The 15,381-nt window shown below is 41.5% G+C and overlaps 1 protein-coding gene across 3 annotated transcripts; it reads right to left on the bottom strand.

Moving 5' to 3' along the window:
- Positions 1-1,065: 1,065 nt before the first annotated feature.
- On the bottom strand, positions 1,066-14,500 carry LOC128384001 (equilibrative nucleoside transporter 2). 3 transcript variants are annotated; one of them, XM_053343582.1, is made up of 13 exons: positions 14,318-14,500; positions 9,442-9,498; positions 8,708-8,789; positions 6,807-6,949; positions 6,549-6,688; positions 6,339-6,473; positions 6,025-6,122; positions 5,698-5,767; positions 5,038-5,237; positions 4,839-4,941; positions 4,632-4,717; positions 1,915-2,114; positions 1,066-1,230 (listed from the first exon to the last, which is right to left on the bottom strand). In XM_053343582.1, exons 2-13 carry the CDS (start codon positions 9,471-9,473, stop codon positions 1,119-1,121), a joined length of 1,401 nt encoding a protein of 466 aa, XP_053199557.1. In that variant the 5' UTR covers positions 9,474-9,498; positions 14,318-14,500; the 3' UTR covers positions 1,066-1,118. The 3 variants fall into 3 exon arrangements, with proteins under 3 accessions (XP_053199557.1, XP_053199558.1, XP_053199556.1); XM_053343583.1 differs by lacking the exon at positions 14,318-14,500 and adding an exon at positions 9,622-9,808; XM_053343581.1 differs by lacking the exon at positions 14,318-14,500 and having other exon boundaries at positions 9,442-9,807.
- Between the last annotated feature and the right edge of the window lie 881 nt (positions 14,501-15,381).

The raw sequence follows: 15,381 nt of genomic DNA, 5'->3' as shown, positions 1-15,381 counted from the left end.
ACTTTACTGTGCGTGGTGCGCCTCTAAGTTTTTAAAAATCAATCATGTCAGTCTTTCTAAAGTTTCCCTTCTACATATGCATTTAGCATAAAGCCTAAAAAAACTACTAACAACAAAGTAAACATAAATAAATCTAGAAATTAACAGTTAACACAAAAAGTTGACTGTACAGGGAGCTGCTCTATCCTCTTTTAGGTTGTCACAAAATAACATACACACTTCCCTTCTTCTAAAAGGAATACTGCCAGGTGTGTGTGTGTGTGTGTGTGTGTGTGTCCTTCTGGCGAGGAGCGTTCATTTCCTCGTATTTAAGGCGGGATCAAGGAATGTTGATCAAATGCTTCTGTACGCTACTGGACAAATTTACAGCCAATCATATAGACGATGATGTATTCAGAGCCTGTAGGGAGCAGCGCAAACACATCCTTTTTATGAAGGAAAAATCATGTAGATCAAGTTTTTATTCTATTTTCAAAGTGAATTTCCTTCCAATTTATTTAGCACACAATCTATTGCTGCTTGGAACGGTTGCTGCACCTCCGTGGCCGCCATGCTGGATGTAAACCGCCTCCCCATTCTCAGGTGAAAATTTTGTCTTGGTGGCCATGCTAACTTTCTAAAGTGTATATTTTTTGGGCTTTTTTTTGCCTTTAATGGACAGGTTAGTAGAGATAGACAGGAAACAGGAGGCAGAGAGGGGGGCAATGACACGCAGGATAGGACCGCTCGGTGTGGGATTTGAACCGGGGTCGCCTGCAGCGAGGACTACAGCCTCAACACATGTGGCAGGCGCTCCTCCCACTGAGCTAAACTCCGCCACGCCATGTTAACTTTCTGAGCAAAGTAGAATCTTGCTGGAATGAGAGCATGGGTATACCCAGGCTAGTAGATACCAGTATTACCGCATAAATGACGGTCATGCTGTAACACACACACACACACACCACCTCACAGATGAATGGGAAACAGGAGGTGGACATTTATTACATTTTCCCGTCCATATATATACACACACACATTTATATGTGTGTGTGTGTGTGTGTGTGTGTGTGTGTGTGTGTGTGTGTGTGTGTGTGTGTGTGTGTGTGTGTGTGTGTGTGTGTGTGTGACACTACAGTCTAGACCAGAGCTCGGAGGGGGAAGGACAGTGCGGCTCCAATGGAAAGACCCAGAGCCAAGAAGAAGGTCATCAGGGCTCCTGCGGTCTCTGCATCCTTGGGCTCCACCAACCTGAAGACAGAGCAGATGTCAGCTGTTTCTGTTGCTTTCAAATGTCTCAGACAAACATCAGAAATCACAACCCTACCTTCGTGTCATATAAACACACTATGCTAACATCTGTGAGTCAACACAGTGAACAATCACCCACCTTTACTGGGGTTTTTTGTGTGTTCCGTTATGTTGTGTTACCATGGGACCCACCTTGATGGTGCATTCAAGGGCACTCCAAGATCTGACAATTATGATGCTGCTGCATAGCAAGATTTAAAGACTCCTTTCACCCATGTCTGAAGACATGAAAAACACTCTTGGAATAATTATGTGTTGGATATGTTTTCCCTGGTTGAAATTTTTAAAAAGTCTTCCATACTGCACCACAATCAGACTCCAAACCAGTTGTGATTTGACAAATCCTGCTTGTAGGTAGACACTTTGGGATTTAATGACATGTAATTTTAGCAGATGAATGTGCAAACAAATTCCATAAATGATGTGCCCATGTTAATATTCCACTAAAATGTCACAATTATGTAGCAACTCCTGCTAAACAGGTTTGACTTGTGATCTAATATCAAACAGCTCTTTAAATGCTGGCAGCTGTGCACTGATAAGGCTACAGCTTTCATCATGTAGTGATATTTACACTGGCTTTATTTATCGTCATATGTGCTCAGTGTTGACGTGTGCACTCACTGCGGTGCGTAGGACATGGAGAGGCACACGAAGTATCCACTGGACAGAGAGAAGAAAATCATGATGGTGGCGAAAGCAGCGTCATGGCCGAAGACGACAGGAAGGTAGGAGCGGGTCTGGACATTGCAGAGCATGAGCAGAGGGACGAACACCACCCTGGAGACGACGAGTGCCGGGAAGATACGGGACTCTTTACGAGGCTGGAGAGAGAGAGAGAGCAAATCGGGGTTATAAACTAGATTAGGTAGAGTGACAAGAGGATTTGGAAAAGGTGAGAACATAAAATGAGTATGAGATTAAATGACAACAACGATATAAATCTCTCATAGAGGACAAACAGAACAATGTAGGGTGGGAAAATGACTCTGTTGGGGCTTGCATAGAAACTAGATGGGGGAGAGAGAAAGGGGGAGTGTCTAATCATGTGGATGTAGGCCATGAGAGGGATTTTCATGTGTAGGCGTGGGAGCTGAGAAAAACTGTTGTGTGGGAGAGACAGGCCCAACTGGCACAGGAAAAACAACATGATTATGCTGCAAGAGTAACAATTATAGGAACAAGTACCAAATCACACTATCACAGCATACCTTCATGTTTATGTGTTATTACTGTTCCAGTGAAGGAGGAAGGAGGTCATTTCCAGTTAGGACTCAATCACTGAGTCATGTTCCCTGCAGCAGTTTAATGACCACTCTCACCTTGGACTGAATTTAGTATCTGTTGATGCCCATTCTAGGCATTGTTGCAAATCATTTATGGCAGTATTCAAGTTTTAAATGATTCTTGTATCAATGGGATGAAGTATTAAATAAGTATTTCATTTGCTTAATTTAGATACGAAACTGACATTTCTTACTTCATTAATAAACATGTATTATCATTATATATTATAGAATCTCTCCACTGGCCAGCTTCAAACTGCCAACTGTCTCCGAAATATCTTGTCTTATCCATAAATCATAGTCCACCTGCCAGTTAGACCCCCTACCTACCCACCTGGTAAAAGTCTGCCTACCTGCCTTGTCCTCCTTAATAAGTGAAATCATTCATTCCTCACTGACTTCTGTTATTGTTCCATCTTCACTCAAAACTTCTGCAATAACTCCAACACTCAAGAAACCTGGCGCAGATCCGAATGACCTGAACAACTTTCGTCCCATCTTAAACGTGAAAATCACCAATGACCTCCTGGTGGCTTCTGACATCCCTCTGGCCTCATTCAGATCTCTCTGGTCACACACAGTTTGTTCAACTGAACACGAGATCCGGCTACTCTCCAGTCTCCAGTGGTGTTCCCCAGGGCTCTGTCCTTGCCCTCCTCCTGTTCATAATTTATCTTCTGTCTCTTGGTCACATTCTCAGGAAGTTTCATATTCAATTCCACTGTTACACTGATGATACCCAACTCTATTTTTCCACTAAGCCTACCTCCACTCTGCCACCCACAGCTTTATCCGACTGCTTACTGGAAATTAAATCATGGCTCTCACTCGACTTTCTCAAACCCAACAGCGACAAAACCGAGGTCCTCCTCATCGGTACCAGATCAACCTCAGTAACACTTTCTCCATCAACATCAACATTTCCACTGTTCCTCCATCCCCCTCAGGTAAATAAACTGGGTGTCATCCTAGACAGCACTTTATCCTTCGAAGCCCACATCAATAGTGTTACTCGGTCTGCATACTTCCATCTACGCAACATCAATCGTCTCCGTCCCTCACTTTCACCAACCTGCACCGCTATCCTGGTAAACACCCTGATCACATCCCGTCTGGACTACTGCAACTCTCTCCTCTTTGGTCTTCCGCGGAAATCTCTCCACAAACTCCAACTGGTACAGAACACAGTCGCTCATATCATAACCAGAACTCCCTCTATTAAACACATCACCCCTGCCCTGCAGCAATTTCATTGGCTCCCTATCAAATCCCACATTGATTTTAAGATTCTGCTCACTTTCAAGATCCTTCACAACCTGGCACCATCATATCTTAATCACATCTACAAACCTTCCCACACTCTCCGATCCTCTTCTGCCATCCAGCTCTCATAATTTTCCTTTTCAGGCTTCTAAAAAGTATTCATACTGAACGAGGAATAAAATCATTCTCTGATAACCAGTGATGAGGGGTTACAAGTAAGCATTGCTTCTTAAAAAACACAACAACCCAAACACACTGTGGTAGACTGTAAAATTCCCTTTTTCCTATTAGTAGTAGTAGTAGTAGCAAATAATAATGAATTCAATTCAAATGGGTTTATAGAGGAAGACTGAGATTTCCCACATACAAAATATACTGCTGCCCCCAAAATACGGAAATCCATCCTAATCTCAAACTGTGTTTACTTTCCTTCAGTGCTACTGTATGAAGTTGCTACAGAAGCAGGAAGTGATAAACACCAAATGAACACTGTAAAAATGTGCAGAATTGATAGGTAATAACTGCCTGCTCTTGTGCTGGTTTTGAGTTTTCAAAGAGCCAGCATGTATGTGTAGTCAAATTAGTTATGTTTTCATACTAGAGACTCATGTAAATGAGGTAAACAGCTGCTGTAATACAATGCAGGCCTGTGCAGAGACAGTACTTTACTGAAGTGCAGTTTAGTTAAGATGTCTGAAAATTTTTTAATATTTTAAGGAAATAAGGCAATGATCAGTTTTAGTGGTAACAAACTGGATGCAGAAGAAAAACTGCACTTCTCTCAATACTCACCCAGCGTATTACGGTGGTGATTGTCCGGCCGAGCCAGTCACCAAGGTTGAAAATCAAGAAGCAGCACACTGAGATAAAGAAGCGCTCTGGACCGAGAATAACAAACAAGATCAACAGGATATAAATAGAATTAGACTTCAGTAAGTATGTATTAAATGCAGCAAAGTTGTAATCTCATCAGGGAGGTGAACTATGACTCAGTCATACCCCAATTTCCTGGGGAGGATGTTTTGACATCTGCTGTGACAGCAGGGAAGACGGACAGAGTGACTGTGAACACAAACGTCACGCAGAACGCCATCACCCAAATCTGCAAAGACAAAGAAAAACAATTTCTTTAAATACTTTTTTTTCTAAAGTTAACTCATTACTAACATGCAAATAACAGTTTTGAGTTGGGTCTGACCTTTTTGAAGACCTCTACAACCGAGGCCTTGGCTTGTCCCTTCTCCGCCTGCTCCAGTGGTAGGAAGGACTGCTTGGTCCCGTCTGGACTGGGGTGCAGGTCCACCTCTGCCTCGGCTGGACTGCTGTCTGTAGTAGTGCTGCCGGGCACGGAGCCGTTAGCGTGGCCGTTCACCTTACCGTTCTCCACTGTGCTGCTCTCTGTTATTAAAGTAAAAAACCCTCATTGTTCAACGTGTGCTTTGGAGGACATATATCAAACATGGTGTCTGGTTTAGTGAATGATTTGAGGAAGTGCGCCACTTTGGGCCTTTTTAGCATTCATGGAAAACACTGACAAAGAGTGTGTGTGTGAGTGTGTGTGTGTGGGCCTCTGTTTGTGTAACAGACTCAGTCTTTGTCTGGGTGCTGCCAGGACTCTAACTGTTTAAACAGAGGGTCAACTGACTTAACGAGATAATGTTCCACTGAATTGATTTGATTTGGCCAGACTATGAAGGACAGAATTATGAACTTGCTGGAAAAAAACCCAGCGGAGGTTCACTCGCTCAGACTAATGCTTGATGATCTTAATTCCACCGGTTGTGAAGAGCTCACACTTGAGAATGAGGACAACAATTACATTAAACCCAGCAGGCGTGAGAAGAAGTCTGAATCTCACCTGTCAGCAGTTCGTCTGTAGTGCCCGCCTCGTATTTGATGCTTTTGTCCAGATAATATTGAGCAAATTCCTGCAGATGACACAAATTAAATACCTCTGTTTACATGTTTACACTAAGACAGAGTATAAGAGAAATCTAGAAACGTGTGCAATACAATTTCATACATTGGCAAAAAATAAATACCACCACTTTTGAAAATGTGATCATATTGCTTTGCTTTGTATACATAGAAACATCTGAATTAAACCAGCTTCAAAGGGATAAGCTGAGGTGAGGTTGAATGGATTTGTGGGTAATGTAGTCATGTAAACTAAGGGCTGACTGACCATGCGGGACAGGAGCAGGTAGCTGAACAGTGTGACCAGGGTGCCCACACACGGCGTGACAAAGTAACCCAACGCTGCTGTTTCAGAGTCGGCTTCACCTGAAACACAAATACACACGTTACTAATTAAGAGTCTTACAATACCGGTCTTGTCGTGTCTGAAATGGAGCAGGGTGTGTTGTGTGGTGTTGTGTGGCGTCATACTGATTTAACTAGCTCCACATAAATTTTGAATGTCCCCTGTTACTAGGCAACTGGGGGATTAGGCACCCACTGTTGTTTTTTTTGTGTGGGTGTGTGTGTGGGTGGGCTCACTGGCTATGGCTATCAGCATGGCGATGGCAGCGAAGGTCCCGGCGAGGCCCTGGCCGCTCATGAAGATGGCGCTGTACTTCTGTGGCAGCAGACCCACCAGTCCGAACAGACTACCCTGCAGCACGGCTCCGAACGCTGGGGACAACATTTTGATCAGACATGCGCTCATCTTCATCTGTGGCTTTCAAGTTTTCTCTCGCTCTGACTTACAGTTGATGAACCAGATAGTAGCCATGGTGACGGAGAAGAAGCGATCTTCCTCCATGGGCACTTTGACCAGCACTGCTGTGAGGATGAAGAGCAGCAGGATAAAAACCAGGCTCCCTGCGATGCGCATTGCCTCCGATATCCTGAAACACACACACACACACTCAGTTTATCATTGCAAACACTTGAAACTGTATGAACTCTGACACTCAATCGGGAATCCTCTTTATTTAGGCCTTCCCACAGCAGCACATGGCTGACCTCTGGTAGAGGATGGAGTTGAGCAGGGTGAAGAGCAGCAGGGGCAGCTGGGACAGCAGGGTCATCCAGTTGTTGAAGTAGTATTCTTTTTGCACCGCTGTGCCGTTGCTCCATTCTGTTTTGTTTAGGCGGCCTTGAAAATACTGCAAACCCAGAGGAGGCAAGACAAACATTATTACATCATTAAGTTATCCTGCTGGCTTCCTTTTCATGTACATGCAAGCATAACATATAGTACATAAAAATAAAAAAAGGAAATACATGTTATGATCAATTGTTACTTAAAAATTGTACAGTTCTCAGGGCAACTTTTTTTAGCCAGTTTACACAACCGTGCAACTGCCAATAAACTTCTTTTTTTTTTTACACTTAAAATGATCAGCTGACTGAAGATGGGGAGCATCTTTCAACTGTTTTTGGTTTTAAGACCCTCGACTTTACTGTTTTTGTTCCCTCTCACCACCCAACCGTGTTTCCTGATGCAGGCAGCTGTTTTCAGTCATGTCAGACAAACCCAAGGTGTCTTTTGTGTCACTTGTGAGTCGCGACACACCACATAACAACATCAAATCCAGAATGATGAAAGTACATGAGAACAGCTGAGAAGACTCCATGCTGCTACCAGCAATACAGAGACAGACATGATGAAATAAACTTTCAGCTGGCACTTTTTGGGGGATGATGGATCTCTATTTCTCATGCTTCTGTGTTGAAAAGCATCACCTGCACACGCCCTGTAGTTACTGATGCATTCATCGTTACTGATGCCTGGACACAGACATTTAATCTGATTGCTTGTAAGTAATAGTGGGGACGGTCTGTCTTAAAGATCTGATTTGAGAAACATATGTGATTTGACTGAAGTCTGAACACTGAACACAAAAGAGACCCAAAAGAACTAATGCAGTTTTAATGCAGCCCAACTTAAAGACAGTCCTCAGGCACCTTATATATGCTATAATGACAATGTAATAGGCCACCAAGCTCTAATAAAATAATCCAGACTTGTAATACGGTTGTAAAGTGACCGCAAAGCAGGTTAAGGGACGTGATAAACTACTGTAGCTGAAGGCAATACTAATCTTCAGATCTGACTTATTATTCATTAGCAGCTGAGAAACTGGAACACACGCACACACACACAAACACACGGGTGTATTGTCTGTGACACTGATCACAGTGGCTCTCTGTCAGCATAAACCAACATTTCCATAATGGAGGCAGTGCGGCTGGCTGATCAGAACAGATATGTAGATAATGTAGTGCATATGACACATCACATCAATATAATAACACTGCTTCTCTTTTTGGGTTGCTGCCTGAGGCTAACATTGACGGTGATGCTGGCCACTCTCACAGCCCTCTGCTTTCTATCAGCAAAGCAGCTGAAAATAGCTTGGACTGAAGTGTTAGTACTTTCAGCGGTAATCAAAGTGCTCACGAGGCACTGATGGAGATGCAGGTACTGTGTGTGAAAAGAGGCATCACATGGGTACATGTGCAGTGACCCACATGGTCATATGACAGACTGTGTGGATTTATGGGTCCCTATGGGTCATGACATCTTAACACCCTACATAACATGCAAGACGTCAACAAATCACTTAAACCACTCGCTACATAACACCAATATACCTAATCCCATCCATCATGTTTACTTAAGTTTCATTCTGTAGATCCACTAGAAATTTCTTTAATAAGATAAACAGCTTTCTGCTCATAAGCATTAGAACCATTAGAGCTGTAACTTACACACTCTCACTTCAGATTATTGAAGATCTGACTGGGAAAAAGTATGAAATATGACCATCTTATTGACTGAATCTATAGGTTTTAATGCATTAAAACATTTCAGCAGAGAAGAAGATCATTTGAAGCAATTGCCATGTTGTTTTTTTTACCAATGAAGCGGTCATGAAGAAGTTCCATGGTAGCAGCGTTCCCAAGCCCAGAATGAAGAAAAAGACTCCCACTAAGTAGCCTCTGTAGATGACAAGTAAAGGGTGTTATTTGAAAAAAGTGTCCGCCTGGATAAGAAAGATTGATTGAAAAATGTCAAAAAAGGTTATTTAAAAAATCCATTTCAGATTTTCCATTTACTGTTGTTGGGTTTTTCCCCATTTTCTTATTTCAATTGTCAATTTTCTATTTCATCTTTACACTTAAGCATTTAGATTTAAATACCTAATATGTAATTTTCTTCTGCTAATTGGGTTTTCTCAAATCAAAATAAAAGTTTGATGTTGCTAAGTAGTTGTTGTCTTCATTGTTAAACAACCAATCTTGTCCTGGTTAGGATTCAGTCAGTGCTCAATTATACACAGAGGTCTCCTGCCCTCCAAAACAAACCCCCTGATTAAAACCAGTAAAAACCATGAATAAAGCAGCTTCACATTAAAAAAAACTGTGTTCATTTTAATTTTAAAAGGATCATTTTAGATTGAAATTTGCTTTTAGTTTAATCATGACTTGATTTTTCCTATTAATTTTATCTCTTAAAATATCCGCAGCATCAACCTGTTTTAGAAACCACACAGAGAATGTGGTCGAGAGCAAAAACTCTGGCAGAAACTGTGGTCGAGAGCAAATATATTGAGAAGTGACAGTTTCTTATTTATATTTGGTTTCAACTCACTTGTCTGCAGGAGCGTCTGTTCGTCTCTTCATCCCGATGCAGGAAGTTCAGGTGAAACTACGGAGACCACATACAGGAAGAAAAGTCAGCTGTATCTCCACAGATTACAGTACACGTGATTTGTTATGTTGACTCTCTTTGCCAAGGTTTTCCTAATTAGAGATGCAGGAATCTATGTACATTCTGGCGAGAGGGTGTGAGGGGCGGCTCTCTCCAAACAGAGCAGCTGCAGTATTAGAAAATCACTGAAGTCAGATCATGAAGTCTTTAAGCCTGCTATATTACACTGACTTTTGAGCACTAGAATGAACTAAACTCTCCAACCGATTGTAGTTTAATGTCAATCAGCCACTGAGTGTACTACATGTCCAATCAAATGACCTGACTAAGTGCAGTTTCAGTGATTTTCCGCTGAGGCTTTGACATTGGAACCAGAACCCTGAGGCTGTGAGCAAACACCGCTCCCCTTTAATATGAACTTTAGTCTGAAAGTCTGTTTTCGTGTGTATACAGTGAGATGCTGAGCAGCCAAACATGTGTCCAATCTCAGGTGATTGACACTAAAATGAGATTAGCTGGTCCACCACAAAGGGTCGGTCCACTTTAAACGAGCCTGGTTATTGTCACTTTTCGGGCAGTTGTGGAAACAACAGACGAGACTTCTTAGCCTTGAGAAGCTACAGCATTTATAAACTGATACACTGTAATCTGTTCTGTGCATTTACTGCTTAACTGACCACTTATTGCTAACCTTTGCCTTTGCTCTGATAACACATTCATCATCATTTTTATACCACTCACTTGCTATGTGCACACTTTACACAATGCCCTATTCCTTAGAAGAGTAAGCAACCGTTTCCCAGGCAACAACACAGAGCTTGACTCTCGCTGCATACATACTCATGAATGCCATTGATTTCCAAATGAATGCCTTTTTTTAAGTTTAAATGTCCTTTTTGGCCTGATTGGAAGTCCTTGTTGACCTACAAGATTACAGGGGAAAACTGACTCACTAACTGGAAAAGTCTCTCCCCCCCCCCCCCCCCCACACACACACACACACACACACACACACACACACACACATATACTCACACCAACAACATTCCCCCAGGCAGCTTAGGTACAGCTGCTCTGCTTGTTTCGACTTGTTGAGAGGATCTGACTAGACAAGAAAATTAAGCTACACTCACAGTTTTCACATTAGGAATCAGCAAGAATCCTTAAAAATACAGCTCGACAACCCTCACACACAAATACAAATTCAGGAGGAATAGTATATCAAAAGACAATGTGTGTATGTGTGTGTGTGTGTTGCAGCTGTGGAGGATGAGGAGGATGTGACACGACCAGTTCCTTTTTATTCACCAACTGTGGTCCACTGGGTTTTTTTGGTTTCCATTGGAGTTTTGCTTCCCTAAAGTTTGCCAATCCACAAAAACAGGTGTGGCACAACAGACGTTGGTAACCAGACACACAAACACAGCTGTGTTATTCTCGAAGGGCATTACGAAAAAAAAAAAAAGGGCTCACGCTTTAAACTCATACAGCTCAGTTAAGTCAACATCATTCACACAGATATGAACGTTCTTTTCATTTTTCATGGAACAAGTGATGTGCAGCTCAAATAGAAGAAAAGCCTGTTTTCTCTCATCAGGTGAGACGGCAGCTCACGGCTTGATCGGACGCAGATTTCTTTTCCTCCCTCGACAGGGTATCGCCTCGGCCAAAAGTCATTACAGTCTAACCAGACAGCATGTTTTAGGCAGCAGAGCAGAACTAATTAGAGCAGGCTGGTAAATCATGAACGAGGCAAAAAACTATACAGATACACCTGACAGAAAACAACCAAAGAGTGTGTGTCTTTTTTATATTAAAAGAGATTATGAAAGTGATAAAAAATGCTCAGAGGAGAAAAAGACAGCGGATACAATTTAATTAGAAGACTGCCTGCTGCTTCAAAGCTCTCCTAATAAAGCTCTGCTCCTCTGAAGGAAATATGAAGGGAAAACAGCATGAGGTGAGAGTTAGAGACGTAATATCACAGTATGAGCTCTGGACTGAAGTATTACGTCTCTAAATGAAACCAGTCAAACTGCTGGTTTGTATTTGGTTTGCTTCTGGGCGTTTTTCTGTAGGTTCTTAAGGGGGACGCGCTGAAGCCGACCTGTTCAGGACTGGAGTCAGGGCCTAAAAATATGGGGTTGTGGGAAACCTGAAAAAACACAAGTTCTCAACAGGTCTACTATGTCAACAGGAATGTCAGCTGGTGTAATCCCACTCTCAGCCTGATATAAGCTACTTAAAATATGTCTATGACCACAAGTGTCCTTTCTTATGGAACACGGGTGCACCACATTTTTGTAAGCAGTTTGATAGGTTGGTTATCACACTGCACAGTGCTGATGATGATCTGGTGTTTTGGACATAAAAAGATGAACCAGTAGTACAGATCTCTGTCACCAGTAAACAAATACTGGTTCACAAACAAACAGCTCAGTCATAGGAACAGGTTATTTGTAAGATTATAGACGGAAGTCAAAGTTTTAAAATGTCAGGGTGTAAGCTTGTTGTAGGAACGGCTCACAGTTTTTCAGGTCAGACTGTAACTTTGGAAGAGAACCCCTTGATTTGGCCGAAAGCAGACAGCTGAAACCTCATATTAACTTCCTCTCCTAAAAAACAGGCAAAACTTCTTCCAGCATCAATCCTATAGATATTAACTTATTCCCATTCTTTCCTTGCACCCCCCCTCCTCCTCCTGTCACCAGCAGTATGTTCAGGGCAGACAGGATAAGTAGCCTTATTGTTTCATGTGAAAGACTTCCCACTTCATTGAGACAAACACACTAAACGTGAGAGAACTCTGAAGTGGGATTTTACTAAGGCATTAGCATTTGTGGGGCGACTGTCGATCCGCTTTAAAACTTCAAATCCAGCATCTCGTAAGAAAGGTTCACACGGAAACTTTAAAGTGGGGAAAATCACTGCTAAGTTCTTACTAATTATAGTTTGTTTAATAGTTTTGGCAGCATACACAGTAAGAGTGAGGAAGTCACTACCGTGCAGCAGATAGTGCTTGTTTAGATTGAGAGCTTTGAGGAAGATATCAAGGCGGGGGATGAGAGAGCATGAAGGACCAAAACAAGACTGAAAAAGCAGCAAAGTGTCTCTTTTCATTAAAGGAGAACATCTCATTTGCTTCCAGACAGCTAACTACGAAACCTCGTCTCTCTCAACCTACTTTCATTTCTAAAAAACTTTTATAACATACCCTCAGCCATTTTTTCCAGTGACAAAAAACAGTCTGTGTTAAAAGATCCTGTTTTTTTTGGTGGGCGTTTCCACTGACAGTATATCAAACGGTTCCTCCCAGATTAGGATGCAGGAGAGCAAGATGGAGCCTGAAGAAAACAATTTGAGAGAGAGCGAGTTCATTTAGCAGCAGCGGCAGGTAGCTGTGGTACTTGAGGTGGCACCTCCAGCTGCCACTGAGCTTCAAGCTGCCAGGGAGGTGACATGCCAGCTGCCGCTGATTGTGCTGATGTTCTGACCAAAGCCAGATGAAAGTTTTGAAGGATGCTATTGTAAAATACTGACCTAAGTGATTGTGCCGTGTTGCCTATTTTTGGCACTTCTGATGGCACCAGCAAAGCGGTGTTGGCATGCTGGATACATTAGTAGTCTCTAAACACTTGGTTAGGTTTTCCCTCCATACTCTTGAATTAGTAGTTGTGTGTTGTGTTAGGCACATGCTAAATCATTCTCCCAATGATTACTTCCCTGTCACATTTAACCTTAACGCACATAGCAGAGGAATCTTTACAGTATGTTAGCACTGAGATTGCTTTGAATCTTGTAGGACTGGTTTTCACTTAGATTGAAAGCACATTAGGATTTCATATATTAATGGCTAGTATGAACAGGAAGAGTGATTGCAGCAAGAGAAAAAGCTGATACCACGTTCTGAAGATCACCTGACTGTCATTATGACTTGACCTGCCCTTTAAGTAAAAGTAGTCAAGGAAGGTTAACTGACCTCAGTAGCTTCTCCCTGCTGCTTTTGTTCCCAGTAATAACAGTCTCTCACCTTACCAGTTAACCCTCAAAAAAGCGTCTCACTGTTCAGTCACAAGAGATTAGAGCTCCTTTCCATAATCCAGACTGAGTCACACAGACCATGTGTCTATCAGATACCATGTAGCTCCCAACACCACCAAAATACATGTGAACACATATGTAATAAATGTAATAAATACATAAGTAGTAAAAGGGGACAGTATGTATTCTCTAGTGAGTACACTGAAGCCCACAATGTAGGTCCAAATCATGGCTGAAGTGGTACAAACAGGTGTATTGTAATATTGAATGCAGTGATTTAATAGTTTACTGTGTAGGCTATTTAAGACACAGATGTCATTTTCCCAAGCAACTGAATCCCTAGAGGTGTAGTTAAACACCATATAATTAAATGTGAATGGCAAAATGATATTAGAGGAAATGTTGCAATATATTATTACGCTATGTGGGGGCACGTATTATGGGGCTAAATTAAAGACGCAACTGTGTATATTACACAATTGTAGCCTAACTCAATAAAACTAGTGATAATAACATAGGCCTATACATTAAGTACATTTTAAAAGCCATGTAAGTCAGTGAGTTTAATTTTATACTAACCCTATTTCACGAATACAAGAGACAAGCAAACAAGAGTCGTTTCATTACCGAGCTGTGTGAAGTAAACATCTGTTCTTCTTTAAAAAAAAATAAAATGAAAAAAAACGACGACTAAAACATTTCTGAATAAACTACAATGTTGCCATATATTAACGTGAGTGCTAGCTAACGTGCTGTAGGAATGTGACAGACTCACCTTTGATAAATGCTGGTCTTGTCACTGTATTTTCATAATGTTTCCACCGTCAATTCAAGCACTTTAAAGATATCCCAATGGTCCAAACGGTGGTTGAATGAGGGTGCTTATATTAAACGTTATGTGTATTTGTTATTTGTCGTCCATGCACGTGGCGGCGGAGATATACAATGGCCACGGTAGTTTAGTAGCACCGTGAGCGCTGTTTTTTTTTTTTATCGTCCTACGGAACCTTACTTCCGGTTTGTGTCGAATTTCGTCAGTCCCGTCACAGCAATTTGTCAGGAGATTCGCGGGCTAATAGGCGAACCCTCCCCCACCTGATTGACAGCATCAGATAACAGCTGTTGGGAATAGTAGGAAAAGCATGCAAAACACTCACATCATTACAGCATGAACGCACATCTTCATACGCTGCGTCATGAGTTCAGCTGCTCCAGGTAAACACACACACGGTAAGATAACTACTGCAATATCTATAACTGTCTAATTAATACTATTTTAATTATTTTTATGTTATACTACTTCATAGGCTACTTCTACAGCCTTACATTTCCAAATGAAGATATTGCAAACTAAGTGTAACTCCAAAAGACAGTGTGGTGCAGGCTTAATAACTAAAAGTAATAACATTAAAATGCTTTCATGTTATTAGATGAGTAATATGTCAGATTGAGCCAGACCGATATAGCAGTCAGCCGATATTATAGACCGATTTTGGCTTATGTGTTGTCTGATAGGCATTGATTTATTTTATAAAAAGTTATATAGAATTTTATGTGTATTTATTCTTAATTCAAGTTTCATATACATGTACATATTGGGGTTTTTTTTTTGGTATGTGTTTTACTATTCATATATACTATATAATTCCTTGTGTTTAGAGTTAAACTGTAAATTATCATGATGCATCATGTATGCAGCCTATAAGATTATCAGGTCATATATCAATATTAGATTTATTTTTACTCGTTTTTTTTACCCCCCCCCCCCCCCCCCCCCCTTTTTTTTAACTCTTTTTTTGGACTGTAGATTATAACTATAGGCCAAATTCCAGTAATATG

The sequence above is a fragment of the Scomber japonicus genome, chromosome 22 (assembly GCF_027409825.1).
Source record: "Scomber japonicus isolate fScoJap1 chromosome 22, fScoJap1.pri, whole genome shotgun sequence".
In the NCBI taxonomy this organism is placed as follows: domain Eukaryota; kingdom Metazoa; phylum Chordata; class Actinopteri; order Scombriformes; family Scombridae; genus Scomber; species Scomber japonicus.
This window is presented reverse-complemented; position numbering and strand designations above follow the sequence as displayed.